At 29.4% G+C, this 21,917-nt stretch overlaps 3 protein-coding genes across 4 annotated transcripts in view; 1 reads left to right on the top strand and 2 right to left on the bottom strand.

Annotated features, from left to right (window-relative positions):
- Nucleotides 1-1,011: 1,011 nt before the first annotated feature.
- Nucleotides 1,012-6,780, bottom strand: LOC119681514 (ataxin-10-like). The gene is made up of 4 exons (XM_038094727.1): nt 6,684-6,780; nt 5,524-6,611; nt 5,324-5,452; nt 1,012-1,081 (listed from the first exon to the last, which is right to left on the bottom strand). Exons 1-4 carry the CDS (start codon nt 6,686-6,688, stop codon nt 1,044-1,046), a joined length of 1,260 nt encoding a protein of 419 aa, XP_037950655.1. The 5' UTR covers nt 6,689-6,780; the 3' UTR covers nt 1,012-1,043.
- Nucleotides 6,781-6,952: 172 nt separating this feature from the next.
- Nucleotides 6,953-9,003, top strand: LOC119685824 (alkylated DNA repair protein alkB homolog 8-like). Its single transcript, XM_038100210.1, has 2 exons — nt 6,953-7,234; nt 7,296-9,003. Exons 1-2 carry the CDS (start codon nt 7,081-7,083, stop codon nt 8,981-8,983), a joined length of 1,842 nt encoding a protein of 613 aa, XP_037956138.1. The 5' UTR covers nt 6,953-7,080; the 3' UTR covers nt 8,984-9,003.
- Nucleotides 9,004-13,740: 4,737 nt separating this feature from the next.
- The window catches only part of LOC119680818, a 52,634-nt gene continuing 44,457 nt past the window's right edge, over nt 13,741-21,917 (bottom strand). For both annotated transcript variants that reach the window (XM_038093812.1, XM_038093813.1), the window contains exons 6-7: nt 15,573-15,770; nt 13,741-14,437 (exon numbers count right to left, since the gene is read on the bottom strand). In XM_038093812.1, coding sequence (XP_037949740.1) covers nt 13,856-14,437; nt 15,573-15,770 — 780 coding nt within the window. In that variant the 3' untranslated portion in view covers nt 13,741-13,855. The remainder of the gene's footprint in view (nt 14,438-15,572; nt 15,771-21,917) is intronic.

Raw genomic sequence — 21,917 nt, 5'->3', positions numbered from 1 at the left:
TTTATGGTATCTTATAATGATGCATCGTTTGTATTATGTATATATGTGTGTGTTTTTAATTTAAATTCTATACAATAGATAAATCCATAGCTATATAAATTTTAATTTACCTTTGTGTAGTTAGTTAATATATTTAGAGAAGTATATATTGGATTTGTTTTTGGCGCTGCTATAAACTCTTGCGATCGTTAAAATTACAGAAAGTAAACAATATTTTATGGTTGTAAAAACATGCATACGCCCACACTTTACAGTAGTTCTACACTAAACCATACTAAATATATATAAATATACATATATATAACTGGCATATATATAGAGTGTGATTTATTTATGATATAGAGCAGGTGCTAAGTTTTATATATTTTTAATAGTTCGAATAAAACTTTTCATTTTTAGTGTGCCATAAAAAATCATCAGGTACGCACGTACCATGGCGTGTTAAACTTTGGGGACTCTAATTTTAGGTGTTTTGTTAATTTAAATATTGTGTTTAGAAGTTCATTAAACGATGACAACTTTTTGAGCATAAAAACTTAAATATAGAATGAATGTGTCTGTCGTCGATCATATTAGTTGGAAAGATCGTACGGCACAAAGCAATTTTATCACTTGCGTAGGTGTAAAAAAATGTTAATGTTTTCAAAATTTTGTTATTGGGAAATTTTTATTATGATTTTCAAAAACAAAAAAAAAACCACAGAAAAAAATAAGATATCTTATAATAATACTCGAATTTTATTAATTAAATAATTTCACCACAGGGTAAGATACACACACTTTTCGCACATCTTCTTTCATTTGCAAATTAAATTTTAATGAAACTGCAAATGCTCATCTATGAAAACGTCAAAATTGCAAACCACTTGTTAAGACTGAAGAGTGCCAATGGCAGGCTATCCCAAGTGTAGTGCTGCGCCATAAATTTTTGGCAATCGTAATTATTTTAGGTATTGTCAAACCAAACACATAAGCGTAGATAGGTATGTGTTGATATGGACTCAGAAGCACATCTCCTGTTTGCGAACTACAAATATAACATTTTATTCGTGGAAGTCACATTTATAGGTGGATCGTGCCTCTAAATATAGGATTACAAAAAAAAAAAGAGAATAAAATAATAATTAAAATAAAATATGTGAAGAAACTGTCATTTTAACGAATTAAATTTAGGTGAAATTTTGTTTTACTCAGTTCCGTAATATATAATACTAAGTTTTATATATTTTCATATATGCGACCTCTTTCACTTGCATCTTAATCCCCCAAAATTTAGCACTGGCTACTACAATGAGCAAACAATTTTTCAATCGATCTGCTATGAACATAATAGATTTTATTGCTTATTAGTTTACATTTAGCAGTCTCGTATAAAATGTTTATTAGTGAAATTAATTGTTCATGAAAATATTCTTCTTAATTACTAAATTGTTCTGTTATAATTTGTGTTGTGAATCTTACATATATAATAATTTTCAAGAAATGCAATTTTAATTTAATTCCCGCATTTTGTAGTGTATACAATTATCAACAATTATCTTTTAATTGCAATTGTTATGTAAATATTTTTGGAGGAACGCTATAACTCGATGATTCCTCAATCAAAGTATAGATATACGTAAAAAATGTATGTATTTTGTTTTTGTTTAATCGAAGACGGTTGTGTAGAGACCGGGATTCGTGCAATACTCCAAAAAGCTATAACAATGATCAAAACCGCTCAGGTGTAAACAACTTAAACCATTAAAGACTATTAATCATTAAAAACCATAAAACCATGTATTAAAGAATATCTATCTCACCTATCTTCTCAGTCAAATAGCGCTGAAATCTTCAATTGCATTTTCTATTTATCTAAAGTGGCTGTAGAAATGTTTTAAAGTAGTCTTAATACTATCTCTAATCCTATGTAGGAAGAATTCTGTATGTTTAATCTGAATACCAGGTCTTAAGGTAGATGAAGGTAATTAATGGACAAAATGTATAACTTAAGATGACACAGATAATTTCTTTACAAGCCCAAATAGTAAATTGATTTAACCTGAAGTTAAGTATATTGAATGTATGCTTTTTATTACTAACTGTTCACATGTTCTACATGCAAGTGCTGATAACTTCATTTTATTAACAATTTCTTGAATAGTCTTACATCCTCTTAAGTCCAATTAAAATTATATGTATATAACTATTTTTAACTCCTACAGTTATATACACATACTGCCCCTTAAGTCTCTAACTCTAATAGTAATTACAATATCACTTATATAAATACGTATATCACTATACGCAGTCCTATATCAGCAATTTCAAGAACAACGTTTTCGCGAATGAGAAGAAACCAGAGCCTATTCTTTAATTACTGCATATTTTTTTTAGTTTTCCTTTAGCGATTTAAGTTGTTTGTCGTCTCTGTGAAATGATTTGGTGCCTATAAAAAAATTACCTGCCACTCTTTTAGCTGCTTTTATTGCTTAAGTGACCTGGTATTTAGTTTTGAGATACAAAATTCTTCTTGGATTGGGTTGAGAGATAGAGTAGGTTGGACTCAACTAACTTTGAATCAATGGAAAATACCAGTAATCGAATTAAATGAAAATTGTTTCAGACCTCAAGAAAAAAAATATGAAATCTGTAGTAATGACAGGTCATTGAAAATGTAAATACTGTCTAAAAAAAATAAATTTAAATAATTGAGGTTCCTGTTAGATATGGTCTGATAATAACGTTATGTTATTATATTATTATCGTAACATACTTAACATTATTTAGGTTTGAGATTTTAAATGTCGTTTAGGTTTCCAAAACTTAATAAAACAAGACACACAACAGTTGTTAATTTTTTTGAAGTCTAGAAATAAGAGGACTTAACATACTTAGACGGCTGTACCTAAGACCTTTGTGTGCATACAGAGTAAGCTATATTAATAATAATTTGTCTTTAATTTAGCTTTGTTAAGCTAAATTATATTTTTCTTCATTGTTAAGTAGTACAACCTATAACCTATGCAAGTTCTCATTTTTTTATTTTTATATATCCGATATCCGAAATTTGTAAGGGATTGTGCTTAATCGATTATCCATATATAATGATAAACGATATGATTCGATAAGGTAAATGACACGATTAACGATATGATAAGTGATACGATGCATCACGATTGGCGATATGATACTCTGAGTAACTCGACTCGTCAATTAAACAAAACCTATGTTAAAGCCATACATTATCCACGCCGAAATCATACGATTCAACTACAGCTCGATCACATACGTATAATGCTTGTCGCTTAGGTGATATTATTGATTGTTGCTTAACAAAAATTCTAAAATTTTTCAATATTTTTTGATATTCTTGAAGTTTTTGAATATTTTTTTTAAGATTTAGAAAAAGACTACTGTAGCAAATTTGATAACTTATGAATGCTTTTATAAATCGTTGGGTATATATAAAGAAAAGTGAACAGTTTACAAACTCAAAAATACATTATTAATTTAATTTGTGAACTAATTCCGTAAATAAAAGAACTAAATTGAATTGAATTGTGAATTGTATTTTGTTACAAAGCGAATAGATATCGAATAACTGAATGTTGGAGACTAACACTAATGCGGCAAATATTCTTACTAAGAGCTGGGAGCGGTTGTCTGTGTTGATTCTCTTCTTTCTATTGTTCTTTACTATAATGAGCACGAGCAATTATTATTTTTTGCTTTATGCATGCATTTGTAATTATCAAGCAAACAAAAAGATTTCAATGAGTGAATGCATGCGCCTAAAAATGACATATTTATTTAATAAAGGATGAAGTATAAACTGGTTAAAGGTTAATAATGCTTTCTTTTTTAATCATAAGAGAATTAGTTTTATACCGTTTCACATAATGCATTGCCGAATCATTTTGTATACATAACATTGAGTTATTTTTTTAAATATTTTTTTTTTTTGATATGTAAATACCCTTTAAGTATTTTTAAATTTTATCTTTCTATGGCTATGATGCAGAAATACATTTTTAATACGCCCTAATAATCATAATTAAAATTTCTTTTTGTCTAAGAAAACATACATGTTCTACAACAAATCTAGTGTCTTTACACTTTGTTAGAACATAAATTACTAGATTTCTTGCCAATTTACATGTGCACAGATTTATTTTATTTCATTGTATTTTGATATCAAAATATAATTAAATATATTGAAGGGTATTTTCAAATTTAAAAAAAAATTAAATGTATTGAGATCTCAATATTAAAAATTATTTAATGTTGATTACATGTAGATATATACATATATTTATTTTAGATTTATTTTTTTTTGTACCTACAATTGAGTTTTAAAACTGAGTTCTCAAACAATAACTTTAAAACTTGATTTTAGAAAAGTTCTGATCCTGCGGATCGTCTGTCAGGATTAGTGTTAGCTGATAATCTTAATTTTTTTACCTATAACTTAATTTCTACGCCAACTTAATACTATAAACTTAAGGTTCTGAATGAAAGGAAACTAAACTGTGAATTAATATTAAATAATATTCTGGTTTTCTAATATATAATATCCTCTGAATACCCTCAAATTATCCTGTTGCAAGAAAAGTAGGAAAAAATCCGTACGTATTTAATTTTTTAAAATTCCATTTATATACATTTAATCAGAGCATATTTTAATTATTTTGGTTATATCGATTAAAATTAATTGAAAATATTTGCCGCTTGTCTATGCTGCTTTCGAACAAACACTTATAATGTATTTTCAATTATTTTGAGTTATATCTGGTGTATTTTAATGAACAGTGCTACATATAGTTTTGTGATAATGGTAGTTAATAATTTTGCTAGTAATCAATAGTATACTAGTTCCAAGAGGGGCCGGTTATATATCCCAAAGCCACTTGTCGAGTTTGACACCAAGTGCTCTGATCCATAGAAGTGGTTATGTTTCTTCAACTTGATCCTGGTTGACTTTAATTTTAGTCCTATCTATCCTTCAACCCTAATCTCTGGATTCATCCATACATGTTATCTGCTTTATAGATACTTGCGGGTTACAACAACCAAGTGTTGTTCAAACAATAAATAAACTCATTTCGGTAATTATAGCAAAAGAATTATTACCCTTTAACCTTCAGTGTATATTATTTTTTAGATTTGTATTATAATTTTTTGCTTAAAACAGCATCGCATTAAAAAAGTGAAAATAAAATCTGCTCAAGATAGATTTAACTGTATATATAAATAACTATACATTTATTATTATATTTACATATATATTATTATATAATCTATGTGCATTGTCATTTTGGTTTAGATTGAATTCTTAAAGTACCATTTTCAAATTCCACGACACTATCATTTTGTTCAACACTTTGTTGCTTAAGATTGGCTATGATATCTTGGGCCTTAGTACAACCTAGGCAGGCATTACGAATTGCAATTATACTCCATTCCTTCATTACTGAAAATCAAATAAATATTCAAAAATTATTATATATAGTAAATGCAATATTAACTATGTCCAACACTTACAAGGATTACGAGCATCCATATTTGTGCACTCAAACAATAGAGGAAGAAGTTGCACGTCTATGCAGTATTCCTGGTTTTGTTGATTCTCATGTAGTAGATTTGCTATTGTACGTACAAGTAATGTTTTCAGTTCATAACTGACTTCATTTTCGAAATCAGTAGATATATTTGATGTCGTAGCAACCTCATCCAATTTGCTCATTGGCGTAAAAATATTCTGTTCTGAGCTCTTACCAGCATCAAGTATTATACGTAGTAAATAGCAAGCACTTATAAAAAGTGAATGATCTTTACTATAAGATGGTGCATATATTTCATCACCACTAGTGGTGGCAATTACTTTCAGTAACATATAAATTTCACGTGGATGATTATCAGATGCGTTTGTTTGTGCTACACGTAGGAATGTATCGGCTTTGAGTTTGAATTTCTTCGAAAATGTTTGTAACACCTTAAAGTCTACACTGCCATTGGGATTTTTATGCGATATATAAGTAAGCACATAATCCAATAATGATATGCGTTCTTTAATTTGTAATTTATCATAACATTTAGCTGTAGTCATTGGTGCAGTCACTAAAATATGTTCAAAAAAGAAATGCAGACATTCAATGTCCTTTTCGTATTTTTGTGTATGTATATTATCCCAAACTTTCAATATTATTTTTAATACTTCAATATCCGTTAGTGATTGAGTATTACCAATGTATATATTGTATAAGATCATGAGTTGTACGTTTAGGTACTCATTTAATGGACCGTCTGTAGAGGATTCAACAATCATGGCTCCATAACGTTTCCAAACTAATTGCTGATTATTGCTATTTTGTACAATTAAATTTGATAATAACTGGAATGACATTTTTTTTAATTGTGCATCTTCTGGCCAATCTTCTTCACAATCTATGTCGAATATTTTCCGTAAGACGCTGTGTAGTTCTTCGTTTTCCATTATAATATTTTGTACTCGAAGCCCGCGACCACAAATATTACGTAGAAATTTAATAATGGTCATTGCTTCAGTGGTGTCATTTTTCCCAAGATTAACTAAAGTTTTAATTTTATTTTTGATTTCCAGCACGTCGTCGCTAAAGTGAAATTAATTATTATTATTATATATGTACGATATTTATATGAATGGTATAATATTATTAACTTACTCCATATTGTTTAGTAACACGCAGTCTTGTTTTTTGATTATATATCAAAAATGTTTAAAGTAGAATAATATAAAAACTTTAATAAATTTAAACTAAAATTTTGACACACTTTCCACGCCAAACAAACTCGTGTAAACAAATTTGACAATTTTATGGAGACGTCAACTGTCAATTTCTAATCTTTTTACGCTCTTAGTTTGTAAACAAAGCAATTTCATCCATACATATTTTGCATACCTTGCTACCTACACTGAATGAAAGCAGCTGTTGCGCCTTAAGCACGTAAACAATTTACGATATTAGGTTTTTACACATGTTTATAAGTTCTTGCAAAATATAAACAAATACATTTATTGTATTTAATAATTTAATTTTAAAAATATAAATTTTTTGTGAAATGACACAAAGTTATAAATCAAAAAAAGTGCTACGAAAACAACAGCGTTGCATTGCAATTGTCGAAAAGGATTGTGGAGTACAAGCCAGTGAGACTCCTACACGTAATTTGGCTATTCTGAATGCCGGTTTATCAACAGGCTTGACAGAAGAACGTTAGTAACTTAAAAATATGAATTATCTTATTATTTTTAATTATATTACTTCGATAAATAGTTGTATTAACCACAGTCAATCAACATGGCGCCATTAACCAACTCTTTATGCTACCTAACAAATCTTACTGCTTTTTGGAATGTGCCACAATAAAAGATGCGGAAAGCATATACGAAACCCTACATAACTGTTCGCACATTGGACAAAATGAAGCCGTTGTATATTTATCATATTTTAAAGAGCTTCCAACTGCTATAGACAATAAATGGTTGCTACCTTTACCAAATGGTCTAACAATCTTACCAAACTTCGTCACACCAGACGAGGAAGCACTGCTGTTGACAGCTATTAATAATAAAACTGTGGATACTGTTGCTGGTGAACTAAAACATCGACAGGTTCAACATTTTGGTTACGAATTTATATATGGTAAAAATAATGTTGATATTAATAGACCACTTGATAAACAGATACCAACTGCATGTGATATACTTTGGCCACGTTTGCAATTAGAAGCTGAAAAACTTAATCTAAAACTAGATTGGAAAATACCAGATCAATTAACAGTAAATAAATATGCACCCGGTCATGGTATACCATCACATGTCGATACACATAGTGCTTTTCTCGATCCTATACTCTCACTTTCATTGCAAAGTGATGTAGTCATGGAATTTCGCAGAGGCAATGAACGTGTGCCAGTCTTATTACCAAAACGTTCATTACTAATAATGTCTGGGGAATCACGTTATGATTGGATGCATGGCATAACACCACATGTTTATGATGTAGTACAATCCTCAAATGGTGCACTAACACTTAGTAAACGAACTGAACGTACGTCACTAACCTTTAGAAAATTGCGACGTGCACCATGTAATTGCAACTTTCCAACTTTATGTGATACTCATATTGAGAAAATAAAAACTACTGCCACTACATTCGTTACTGAAGATGATGCCGCAAATTTGGAGGAACAAAATGTACATAAAGTTTATGATGAAATTGCTAATCACTTCAGTGAAACACGTCATACACCTTGGCCTCGGGTGGCAGAATTTATAGATAGCTTTGTAATTGGTTCAGTGCTTTTAGATATTGGCTGTGGTAATGGAAAATATTTGCATTGTAATAGAAACATTCTGTCAATTGGTTGTGATCGAACCAATGGTTTACTTAATGTTTGTGTGGGTAATAATAAAAATGCTTTTAGATGTGATTGCTTAAATGTTCCTGTAAGATCGGCGTCTGTAGATGCTTGCATTAGTATTGCTGTCATACATCATTTGGCAACTGAGCAACGTCGTCTAGCAGCTGTGAAAGAAATGGCACGTGTTTTAAGGAAAGGTGGCAGGGCACTGATATATGTGTGGGCTAAAGATCAAAAATCTGGTGGAAATAAATCAAGTTATCTTAGACAGAATAAAGCTGTAAATAAAAGTAAAGTTACTGAAGACCAACAACGTCAGTTGACGGCTCACACTGTGGAATTACAATCCAACGATTTAACTTATAATTTACCTGTGCATACAAACCGTACTGAATTTCAACAACAAGATGTCTTAGTACCATGGAAACTTAAGGGTGCGGATGCACCAATAAATGAGCACAAGGCAACCTTCTTAAGATACTATCATGTATTTGAAGAAAAGGAATTAGAAGCTTTAGTTGCGAAAGTAGAAGAAGTTGACTTGATAAGCAGTTATTATGATCAAGGAAATCATTGCGTTATATTTGAGCGAAAATAAAAAAATATGTTGTAACTATTAAGAGATATTAAAAATACAAAATTTTTATAATATTTAAAACAAATATTTAATGTATTGAAATTAATTCCATACATTTAATATGTATGGTTTCAATTTTACGGATAGCATTAACTTATTTGTTGCCATTTATCATTATTCTTTTACCATTATTATTTTATGATTAATTTATTATCATGTTTTCAATTAATATTTTTATCTGTTTATTTTTTATTTTTTATTCTTATTTTTTATTTTTGTTTCGTTACGTCCAATTTGTTATTTTGTTTTAATTTATTCTCTTTTCTAAGTCTTTATCAATATGGGGTATGTATGCCATCCTTTGTCTATTTATGTTTTTGTTATATCACAATAGGCATTGCTAGGCGATGTACTGATGGCATGGATTTATAACCACCAAGATGGATATGAGTTCATGACGGTGCCGGCACTTCAAAGTCGAGGTCGGGACACCATACACAAAAACAAAATAATGTTTAAACTTTTACGGATAGCTTATTATTAATTTAATTATCAATATATCCTACATCTCCCAATCCCCCACGCTTTAATAAACCACTCATCTTTATCACAATCATTACCTGACCACACCCTAGTCCACGTATGCGTCATGTAATTCCTTTCATGTTTTCTGCTTTAGAGATCCCTGCGGGCTATAACAACAACAACAATATATCAGAAAACTGTTAAATTATTCATAAACTTCCCGTAATTCAGATTATGCCGAAAATCCAAAGAATTCACTTAGGCCTGTTAGCTCAGTTCGTTAGTAATCTTAGACAACTGAACTTGCAATTATCTGTTGCAAAAGCTAAATCACATGTTACGCTGAAGTCGATCAATTTTACAAATTTTAGACACTTTCATCAAATTCTACAACTTAGCAAACCTTTCTTTCTCTCTTTGCTCCATTCTTTATGAAACCTTAAAATACTAATAAACATTCTTTATGGAAGCTTAAGATACTAATAAACAACATTAAAATAACAAACTATATTGCACATATTGTCGAAGAATATATATCGAAACTGGTGTGCGACATTATAGAGGTCATTATAGTAGAAAGATATAGTTTATACTTTAAAGATATACATTTTAAAGATTGTTTTATTAAGAAAATTGCTCATCCTATTATGATGTTTAAAAAGCTTACATATGTGAACTATTTATATATTAATAAACTTATATTGTATATAGTTTTATATTATGTACCAAAAATTGTTTTTATAAACAATTTGTATATTAATCCTCAAAATTTAAACGATTGCAAATAAAAACCATGACATTTTCAAATATTTTTCGATAATGAAAAAGTTTATGTATTTTATTTTTATTGATTACAATTGAATTCTTTAAATATAGAAAAAAAGACATACATACATACATAAATATAGGATATATTTAATACATACATACTTAGTTATAATTTTATCTTAGGCTAAACATTTATTGTAACTTTGGACCATAAATTGACAATTCCATAAATAATAGTCAATGACTATACTTTTGAAATATCTAAACTATAAACGAAAAATATTTATTAATTACATTTATTGTGCTTAATAGATTAAGTTAACATTTATTTTAATATTTAATTAACTCTTAATTTAACATTTTAATTACTAATTTTTTTATAGTTAGTCTGACACATGTAAGTAATTATAAATTTTCAGTTAAGTAAAGCTACCACCATTGTAAATGAGTATATATAATATAGAAGTGTTAATATAACTTTTAATATTAGTATAATACATTAGACCTAGATATAGTTATTTAAACTTTTTAACAAGTGACAGTAAAAATTATATCAAAATATATATCTACTAACCGATTCAAATATTTTATTTGAAATGATTAAGAAATGAATTTTATATAAAAATTTAGTTCATTATTAAAATACGATTTATTAAGAATAAAACATTTTAAATGTTATAGAAAAATATTTATACAGAATTACAGGAGAGTCTGACGTCAGAATACCTTCAGAATAGATATAAAGAAATTTTTAGATTTGGTTCTACTGTACGAGGTAACAGGAAATATTTATTTACTGATAAATATATTCATTTTTAATAGAGATAATTCATAATAGAGATATAATAAAGATAACTTTTTAAATATGATGGACCAATGTTTAGGGTATGAGCATGTGTAAGTTCAGACAGTTTTGTAAAACAATTACCGTTCAAATACATGAATAATGGAATAAATATTGAACTGAACTCTACTGTTTATTTTAGTAGAAGGATGTTTTTCTTATTGCTCTTTTGTTTTTATATAGCGAAACTGTTCCATGATCGTTTCATGTCTTTAACCGATCTTAACCTCCAAATAAAAGTCAGAATATAAGCTAATGGTTTGATCCTAACATCAGATTTGGATAGGATTTTCCAGGGAAAACCGTAATATAATGTTATAGATATTGTAAATCGAAGTATGGCTAAAAATTATGAACATTTAATTAAAATATCGATAGACTGCACATAGTGTTGATAGAATGAAGAACTTAGATTGTTCTCCAGCATAAGGACTGTTCTTCATTTAATTGATTTAATTTTATTCGCTTTATTCGCAAATAAAATTGGGCTTTAGAGTAACTTGAAATATATTTAATACTAAATGCAGAAGTTATTTTTAGTAACGAACCTCTTTTGTGGTTACATGGATACATAAATAATCAAAATTGTCACATTTCGATTGAAAAAACCCACATGTTATTTGTGCTTGTGGACACTTATGTTAGGTTCGTTAGGTTGGAATGACGATCTTGTACCTAGGAAACCCTACTTGAGCTCAAATATTAGCCCGTTGTGGTACCACAGGATTGGCGTTTGTTCATGCATAGATTAACGATCATGTACGACAAACGTTATTAGATGAAAAATAACCAACCTCACAGTTCTATAAACATAACTAAGTCACTAATTTTGCAGAATAACAGTTAAGACAGGTCGGAAAGAAAAGGGGCCCAAAGATTTTAAATCGTCTCCTAGCTAAAGATGGGCACTGACACTTGAGATAAAACACAGTTTTCTCCTCATCCTCAGAGTTACAACCACAACAAAAGTTTTTATGGAGTAAACCCAGCCTACCTATAATGTAGGCATGCTATGAGACTAACCTATAATGTTCCGCCTTAATAGCAGTAATTGACTATTACGTATGGACATTTTGGTAACTGAAATCAACATTTAGTCCATAAAAATTTTAACAGTTTAGTTTAGTGTATGTTCTGGAGGTGTGGTTGGACTGTATTATTTTATAGATGTTATAATGGAATTGCCTTCATTGAAGAGTGCTGGTATGATCTATATATCAACAGGAGATATGAAAAAAACTCTGAAAAATATTTTGAACCATAAATTTGCTCGTTTCCAATTTTTATGTTATCGAAATAAAAAAATGGAAAATTTTTTTCAAATTGTTTTAAAAAATAGCAGGTTATACACCTGCACCTATAGATATGTTTGTCATAGATTCGACTTTAACTTTTGATATTATATTTTGAAATGTATTTAAATATTTTTAGTTTTTGTCTTGCAAATAGATAAAACACGTACTATACTTTCTGTTTACGAATAGAAATAGGTGGGTCGGTAACCCTTATAAATATAGCTACACACATATACTTATAAGTATATAAATATCAAAATTTACGAACTATATTAGTACATGAAAAGTACACATAAAAAATATTATTTAAAATCCTAGTATATATCTAATTACATATATGACAAATATATATTTAAATTTATTTCATACATTTATCTGGACACAACTACACTTCAAAAAATTTATAGTCATAAATATGTACTAAAATAAGTGTAATATTACAATTTTTTTAGATACTTTTTTTCGTAAGCCATCAAAAATATTTTGAAAATGTATATATAAAATATAACTAAACAAATTGTTTTTAAATTAAATTTAAAATTTAAATTAATTTTTTAAATCTCAACATTTTAGTTGATCAGATAGAATTTCTGTAATTAAGAATTTTTTTTCTAAAATATTTCTTTTTTCCTCAATTTTTTCTTTAAAAATTATAAAAAATAAATTTAATTTGTCACTGTTACGAATTTAGTGTATATTGCTAATAAAAACATAATAATGATATATATACATAAATAATTATTTTTTTTTTCTTATATATAAAATTTTCTACTTTACTGCTAGTGTTTGGTCTCTAATTTCAGGAAAATATGTCACGTTTTAAAGATTAGATATGCATAGAGTGCTTTTAATATATATATAATTTATGTAAAGATTTGTAAATATTTTTTTATATTTTTTTCTGTATTTCTGAAATACATAAATACATTTTAATAAATAGTTTATAGTTTATTTTTTTTTACTATAATACATAAAGAATTAATAAAGCTAATCAATTATATATAAAACACTTTTAACAAATTAAAGTTTACTGTATGTAGGTAGTAACAGATTATATATATCAATACATATATGTAAATATATATGTTAATATTTTATATTAAAGCCTGAAAGTTTTAAATATGGTTTAAAGCTTATATTCTTTCGTTTATGTGAATTTATATTCAGTCCAGTTAAGAAAAGTTTAACTTATAGTGTTCTCAGCAGTTCCGAAACATTTATTTGAGCGATTACGGATTTTAACCCGTTTCATTAAGAGAAATGAAGGAAGGAATTTAGTTGAAATAAATAATTAAAAGTTAATTTTTTAATATATATTAAATATTATATATAATCCTAGACTAATATTTAATATTTTGGCTTTTATATATTGTATGTTTATATAGTGCTGCAAATGATCATAAATTTCCTTCCATTCCATGATTTTAAACACTCTTAAATAAATGTCTCGGCTGCCATTTGTTACAAGCAATCGGACGGTGGCGGTTTTTCGTGTGGTGGTGAAGGACCTGATACTGAAACCATAGGTAGTGTACCAATTTTTGGTTTGATGCCTTTGAGCGTTAGCGTTTTCGGACTACTGTGTGTTGATGAAAATGGCGGTGATTGACTGCGTGCTGTGGATGAAGCTGTTGAGGAACGTTGATGTACTAATACTTTAGATCTAGTTTCATTGGGTACAAGAATGAGTTCTTCGACTGTATCGGTGGAGTCACGTGAAGTTGTTTTTGGAGGCGTTCTTATCAATAGTGGTTCTTGTTGTATATCAAGAATAGTATTTAAAGCACTATTACTATCGTCTTTCATGTACGCTGGTGGTGCCTCAATCGATATACTACCAACAATCATGTTTGATGTGGTTACTGGGGCAATATTTCCCAGTAAACTTGTTGTTGCTCTTATTTCACTATCATTTCGATTAGATTTATCAACCATTGGTCTACATTCTTGTAGTTCGATACACATATTATCCCTAGTCTCATCATCGGTATTAGTATCAGTGCCATCATTTGTGCGCCATTGTCGCTTTTCCGAGAAACTTTTCTGTTAAATGTAAATATAAATTAGATATGACTGGATCTTGTTTAAAAAATAAGCTTATTTAGTTGGAAGTATTATAGAGGCTTCAATAAAAAATAAGAAACTATTTATAAATCGTGCCAAAAGTTTGAATATTGCTTTGAATATAACTTTTGATATAGTTGAGAGAAGACGAAGAGTGTTTATCAAAATGGTCTTGTTATTGTTAACGATTTACTGTCAAGAGAATCTTATCTTAAATCAAGTAAATAAATAAGTTAGTGAATAAATAAATAAATAAAAAAGTCAAAATAAATTAACTTCAACTAATGCCGTATTCACATTTTTTAACTATTATACATTGTATTAATTTTTTACACTAAACTTTGTAATATTAATATTATTATTTTTGACAATTATTTTGTTTGTAATTTTAACAGTAGCCTTCCCATTCAATAATAGTATTCTAATCAAAAATTATATTAAATACTTATTTTTAAAATCCATTTCAAGTACCGCCAAAATCTAAAAATCCACATTCGAAAGGATTATTATAGGCAATGAATATAAAATTATATATGTGAAAGGCACATAAAGACAAAATTTTATAAAAATTTTAAAATATGTGGAAGGCTTTTAAAATTTAATAAAATTTGAAATATGAATAACTGGCATTTTAGTGTCAGTGGTAGCGGAAGTGACTGTTTTACGTAATTGAAACTATCGAGACGTTTCATTCAATCATTCTACAGTTGGTTTATGATTTCATTCTAATAAAATACAGCAGGTTAATTTGTTAATGAACTTTCACAGCAAATTAACAAAACTTTCCAACATACAAGTCAAGTACGGCTTTAGGTCTGTTGGCTAAGGAGCACTGACTCTGATCTTGGTAGGATCCGGGTTCAGCCCTTGGTACTTGCAGTCTCAAAAAATATTTTACGAATAATTAAATATAAAAAATAATTTCAAGACCACTGTTGAAGGGTATTTGGCAATACTCGAAACAGTTGTATGGTTTGCTAAAAATTAATTAAATAAAATAATAAAAATTTTTGTTGTTGTAGTTCACTACTGTTCGAAATCTCAATATTAAATAATTTAATATAAAATAGTTAACATGAAATATAATAATATGAAAAGGCTTATTCAAACTTACTTTTCGGTCGTTATCAGTTATGTTCTCTGCACTTTTGGCTTTTCGACAGAGTACACTTTGTGAGCCATGCCTTCGCAGGAATTCAATGGAATCAAATCCTCTTCCATCCGATGAAACGAATATCGCCGAATTGATGCGGCTTCTCGTACAACGTTCTGCTATAGATGTGGAGTGCTCCTCCTGCAACATATTTAAATTCTGAAAATGAAATGGAAATGGATTTGTTTAACATAGAGTTGTGTGCATAGGAAAATGATTTGTGCATCGAAATATAAACTCTTATTGCTAAATTGCTTACACGACTACTGCAGTGTAATGGTTGATAGGCGAGTGCGCCGCAATCGCTGCCGTCGAACTGAAATTTTCAGACAAGATACGAATTTTTCATCAAAAACAGGTAGTGGTGTTATCTGTACAATTCTATTGTGATTGCATACAACAATTGCGTTTAACAAGCACAAAGTGTAGTTTAAACTTTAACATTCTGAACAATATATACATTGCAGCATTTGAAGTTATTAACGCTTTCTTTCAATTTTTACATACTATCACTTTACCATATAACTTTAAATTATAAATATATTGCATTATGTGTTCATATTAGTTTATTCAATTAAACTTTTTATATGAGTTATTTTGTGCAATACAAAAACAGATAATAAAAATTGAGAAAATTTGTGAATTACAAAAGCACATTCATCGTCACATCGATTGGGACTTGAAAGCATACTGAAAGAATTCAAAAAGATGTAACTTATGCACATGTTTTCAATATCAAAGCTAAAAATTTTCTTATAAGTACCCATATGTTCTTTTTATGAGTTAGGTTCTTTAAATAACAGAAATAAGAATAAGAATAATAATACCCATATGTTCGTCTTTATGAGTTACGATCTTTATATATCTTCCATATCAACCTTTGTCTCAATACATGTGTGCTGTGTTTTTAATCTTAAACTGATATATTTAGTTCTAGGTATATTAATTTTAGGTATATACCATATCTGATATATTAGTTCTAGGTGCCGGATCGATTTCAAACTTTCAGGAGCTAACTATAACATTGTTACAAATAAAGTGATAAAAAACTTGAAACTTGAGCATTGAAAGTTTGCGGAAAAACACGACTAGTCAACAATTCTAATTTGACAGGCACGAGTGCTAAGCTTGTCACTTGTAGTCCAACAAATTATATACGCACTCTGAACTGATTTAATAAAAAATCGAATATTTTCTAGAATCCTTGATGAGTACTTCACAATACTCAACACAGCTTTGTGTGGTCAGTCAAATTTCAATAAAATAATCAAATTTTTGTTGTTTCTTCATTACTGTTCGAACCCTTCTACGAAAACTTTTTTGGAGATCAAACTTACAATTACGTTTAAAGATCTCTCAATCAACACCCAACAAAACGTATATCTATATATATATCTATATATATTATGTATATATTATGTGTATAATACATACATAATATAATATATACATGTATGATATTTTAATTATTTTATGTTAAAGATTGTTTTCTATATAATTGTTTTGGATAAATTTTTGGGTCTTGACTCAAAGGTTAAGCAATATAGTACTTATTAGGCGTATATAGTTCTTGTTTTTTTTTTCTATTTTAATACCACAATTTACAAAATTTAAGAAATTTGTAAATATTCATTACAGTAAAAAGTTTGCAAAATCAATGTGATATCCTACAATATTCAGGATGTTGATATTTGAGACATAATTTCTACGAATAATAGTATGACCTGCGATACCTTCAATACTTATAAATGTAAACAAATGTATTTTTTATTAAATTAAATATTTTTATGATATATATTTTTATCAAACCAATACTATGTTTTTTTAGTGCAATTAAAATACAGGTTGGCACTTGTATTTTGTATTGAATATATGGTATAATCTTTTTAAGAAAATAAATCAACATTAATAATAACTTAAGACATTAATAGCTTACTGGTATCAAATGTGTAAATAAAATGTTAAGTTCGATTGCGCTTTGTCTTGCATACATATGTTATAATTATAAAATGCTTGTACTGAGAAGTATAAGCAATGCCGTTTGTAATACTACAAACGAGCTTCCTATGCGGGATGGCTCTCACGCCCCTTATATATATCGAAACTCATAACAAAGCAGTGAAAAATATATACAATTGCTTGCAGCGGTGCTGCTAGTAATTATGTATGGCTTAATATGATCTAAAGTACCTTATCATTTAGTAGTTTACGTGCAGTTAAAAAAGTATTAGTAATCTTTATAGTTTTAGTACAATTGTGAACAAAAGTATTGAATGAAATACTATTTTTTGACTTGCAACCGGCTTCCCCTTATATCTGACACCTTGAGATGTCGTCCTCTAGTGCCCACCTGTAAAACCAATACTGACTACAAACACCCTACACAACGGATTGAAGTTCACAATATCCAATAGATCACCCAATTTTTTAATAATATTGTATTATTGTATTTTTATCTTTAGAAACTATTTATATTGTAAATATTATGAAGATTATATAACAAAAAAAAGTCGATCTCATTATAAATAAAGTTCGTTTATTTCAATATTACAAGTTCACTTATAATGATTATTATAAATTAAATTAAATTTAAACAAAAAAAGGAACAAACCTTAATACTTGTACGGTTAAAAAGCCGTGATAAAATTTATTTAGTGCTGATCACGATGAATTGTGTGTTGTGCGTCCCTAAACCGACGAAGAAGCCTGGATTTTAAACTTAATCACAACTAATTCAAAATATATATTATGGCGTTGCTAGACCGCGTAGATTCTTATAATAAAGTATCAATGCAATGTTGTGAAACAGATACTATTTAAGTTTTATTGTGAAGTTGTTTACTTAGTACCTTAACAAATGCCCCAACATTAAAGGTTCATCGTCAACAATGTTTTATTATATCCTAATAAGAGTCTTTACAGAACGGTGTCTACTTTGTAATGAACCTTTTCTAGCGGTTCGTTTATAGCTGGGATAACTCAGTCTTGTCCAAGGTCCACACAAGAAATTTATTTAGTGAGACCCCGTCACTTCTGATTGCTCTTAATTACAGATACCTAGGTTCGAATACCAATCGGAATCACAGACACAAAGGAATCACTTGACTGAAATAGACACGATATAATACCAGCACGCGTGACTGTTAAAGCTACGTGAGTGGTATTACAGGTCGCTGATCACACGCCCTTCCCTGTTCACTGTTAAAGCGCCCAGGGGCCGGAGACGTTAGGTGACTATTAAAGCTACCTATCGTTTCCGACACTATGGTAAAGACTCACGTGACTATTAAAGCTACGTGAGTTATACCCCGTACAACCGAGATTCAGTTACTATTGAAGCCCCGAATCTTTCTTACCTGTGTCTCTCACTTGTGTCGTTGTGCTGGATTCCCACCTTGAATTTATACCGTTCAGGAGTAGCTAGTCTATGTGGTACTTTATCAATTCTGTATTTGGTTAAGAATCTGATTGCGTTTGTTGAAATACACTTTTAGTTTATTTTCCTTTTAATTTATTTATTCGATATAAAAGAAATTGTTAAGATTTATTATATTAACAACCAAACAATTATGTCTAAGATATAATTTGTACGTACTTTTATTTGGCTTTACAGCCACTAGTAAAATTCAATTGTTAAGTTTTTTTCCCAATTTATTATTGCAAAATTTTCAATATTTCGATATTATCAAATATATATAATCTATGTGTACAAGATTTTAATTTGTGCGTACTTTTTATTTTTACTTAACTTTGACTTTGGTTACAAAATTCAATTTTTAAATGTTCACAATTTATAAATAAAATATTCTATATTTCGATATTATCAAATATATAATTTCTGTGTACAAAATTTTAAATTTTACGTACTTTTTATTTTTACTTAACTTTGACTTTGGTTACAAAATTCAATTTTTAAATGTTCACAATTTATAAATAAAATATTCTATATTTCGATATTATCAAATATATAATTTCTGTGTACAAAATTTTAAATTTTACGTACTTTTTATTTTTACTTAACTTTGACTTTGGTTACAAGATTCAATTTTTAAATGTTCACAATTTATAAATAAAAGTTTCAATATTTCGATATTATCAAATATATAATTTCTGTGTACAAAATTTTAAATTATACGTAATTTTTATTTTTACTTAACTTTGACTTTGGTTACAAGATTCAATTTTTAAATGTTCACAATTTATAAATAAAATTTTCAATATATATAATCTCTATGTATAAAATTTTTTTTTAACAAAATATTCTCACTAAGTTTGAAGAGTCACTCAAATTTCACTGGTGACACCGCCGTCTTAGTCACGTACTTTTTAACTGCAACGGAAACCAGAGCCAGGAGTCTTTCTTCCGCGGTAGAACAAACAAGAGACCTTCTTCTTGGTGAACGCTCCTTTTATCCCCTCCATGGTCAACGGTGTCAGCTGAAAAAAACGTTAAAGTTTGTTGACCCAACATTAAAGCTCCTTTTCTGTACCGCACTGAGCGAAAGTTTAGTTTCACGGCGAATTTACATTTCTTTGAGTACCTTTTAGAAGTGGTTTTTGTCTGAGTTGTGATCCACTTCTACACCTTTTCTGCACAAAGCTTTCTTCGTTTGACAGGTCTCTTTACTATTATTTTGTTTTGCTCTCGTTTGTTTGTTAGCAATGTGTTGTGCCGGTGAACGTGTGTATTTAATTCTATTAATTAGAAAATTATTTTAAAATGATTTTATTTTCCAATAAAGTTCCAGCAAAATAGAACACCCAACGATAGCTCAAGATATGTGTCTTATTTATTCAAAAATTGTTCACGCACTAACCAAGGATTTTCATACAATTTTAAGATTTGTCAAATTCAAAGTCACGTTGTTGGTGGCAGAGGATTGGGGTGAGTTGGTTTAACTTAATGTTTTTATAAGTATTTAACAATTTTTATTACAGGAACCTTCGAGTGAGTGTTACTTGTTGTGTGTTAGGTGGTCGTGTTGTGTTTAGTAGACAGCTATACCCACGACGTTGTAACGATCAAATTTTTGGTTGACAAAATTTTGGCCGTTACACTCCCTCCTTTCTTTCGGGAAACGTGATTTGCCCTGAACCATTACCTGCCAGCGTGATTTCTGTGACGTTGCTTTGGACTCTTATATATTTTATAAAAGTCGTGTTGCTCTTTGGTGTGATGATCGTCTTGTTGAAATACACTTCGCTGTTTCACTTGTTGTTGTCGACTTTGAATACTAGGTGGATTTTTCGATGCGTGATACTCGTAACATACTCCTACTTGTTTTAGAAGGCGGATTGTTTTTTCCTTTTGCTGTGGTAGTTGTGTTAATGGTAATGATTGGGTAAGACTAAGTATTTCATCATATATTTGACCTTTTGTTGAATTCGTTTTGATAATTTTATCCTTTTGCTTCCATGGTATTAGCGAAGTCTTTGACGGTGGTTGTTCTTGCGAGATGTTAAACACTTCTTGTACTGCGTGCTCTGGGGTATCTAGTAGCTGTTTTCCATCTGGACCTGGCGGTACATTGATAGGGCTTGCACTTCGGTGTCGTTGTACTTCTTCCATGCTACTAGGTCTTGAATCTTGCTGTTGTGCCACGTGCTCATGTATATCTAGCTGTTGACCAAATTCTGCTGGCATTTCGTTGAATTTAGGATTTGGTTGTCGTGGTATTTCTGGTATTTGTTTTTTGATATGTTTTAGATCTTGGTGCTGTGCTGCTTGTTCTTGTGTAGCTTGATGTTGTTTTACATCAGGTGCTACCATGATGGGACTTGGATCTCGGTGTCGTTGCGCCTTTTGTACACTATTAGGTCTTGGATCTTGTTGCTGCGTTACTTGCTTCATTTGAACTTGTAATATTTCCTGTTTTTGTATGACTCGTGGTTGACAATACTCTGCTGATATTTCTTTGACTTTAGGACTTTGTTCTTGTTGTACTTCTGGTACTTGCACTTTGATAGGTCTCGAATGATGCTCTTGTTGCATTTGTTTCAATTGAACTTGCAATGTTTCTTGATTTCGTATTACTCGCTGGTTATTAAACTCTGTTGACATTTCTTTGACTTTAGGACTTTGTTCTTGTTGTATTTCTGGTATTTGCAGCCTGATTGAACTCGGATCTTGCTCTTGTTGCATTTGTTTCAATTGGACTTGTAATGGTTCTTGCTCTTGTGGAACTCGCTGTTGCTTAATTATTTTTGGATTTTCTGGGATTAGTTTGCGATCTTGCGGTGATACATGATGTTGTTCCGCGTCATTTCGATGTCGCACGCTTTGTGTTGATATGCTTGCTGCAGTAG

Source organism: Teleopsis dalmanni, chromosome 2 (assembly GCF_002237135.1).
Source record: "Teleopsis dalmanni isolate 2A chromosome 2, ASM223713v2, whole genome shotgun sequence".
NCBI lineage: Eukaryota > Metazoa > Arthropoda > Insecta > Diptera > Diopsidae > Teleopsis > Teleopsis dalmanni.
This window is presented reverse-complemented; position numbering and strand designations above follow the sequence as displayed.

What these genes read in the sequence shown, in the direction of transcription:
- LOC119685824 (XM_038100210.1), top strand. Translation starts at nt 7,081, where the DNA reads ATGACACAAAGTTATAAATCAAAAAAAGTGCTACGAAAACAACAGCGT. An exon ending in AACAGGCTTGACAGAAGAAC is followed by an intron (nt 7,235 to 7,295) that starts GTTAGTAACTTA and finishes TTCGATAAATAG; the next exon opens with TTGTATTAACCACAGTCAAT.
- LOC119681514 (XM_038094727.1), bottom strand. An exon ending in TATGGATGCTCGTAATCCTT is followed by an intron (nt 5,453 to 5,523) that starts GTAAGTGTTGGA and finishes TTTGATTTTCAG; the next exon opens with TAATGAAGGAATGGAGTATA. An exon ending in TGTCGTGGAATTTGAAAATG is followed by an intron (nt 1,082 to 5,323) that starts GTACTTTAAGAA and finishes TCCTATATTTAG; the next exon opens with AGGCACGATCCACCTATAAA.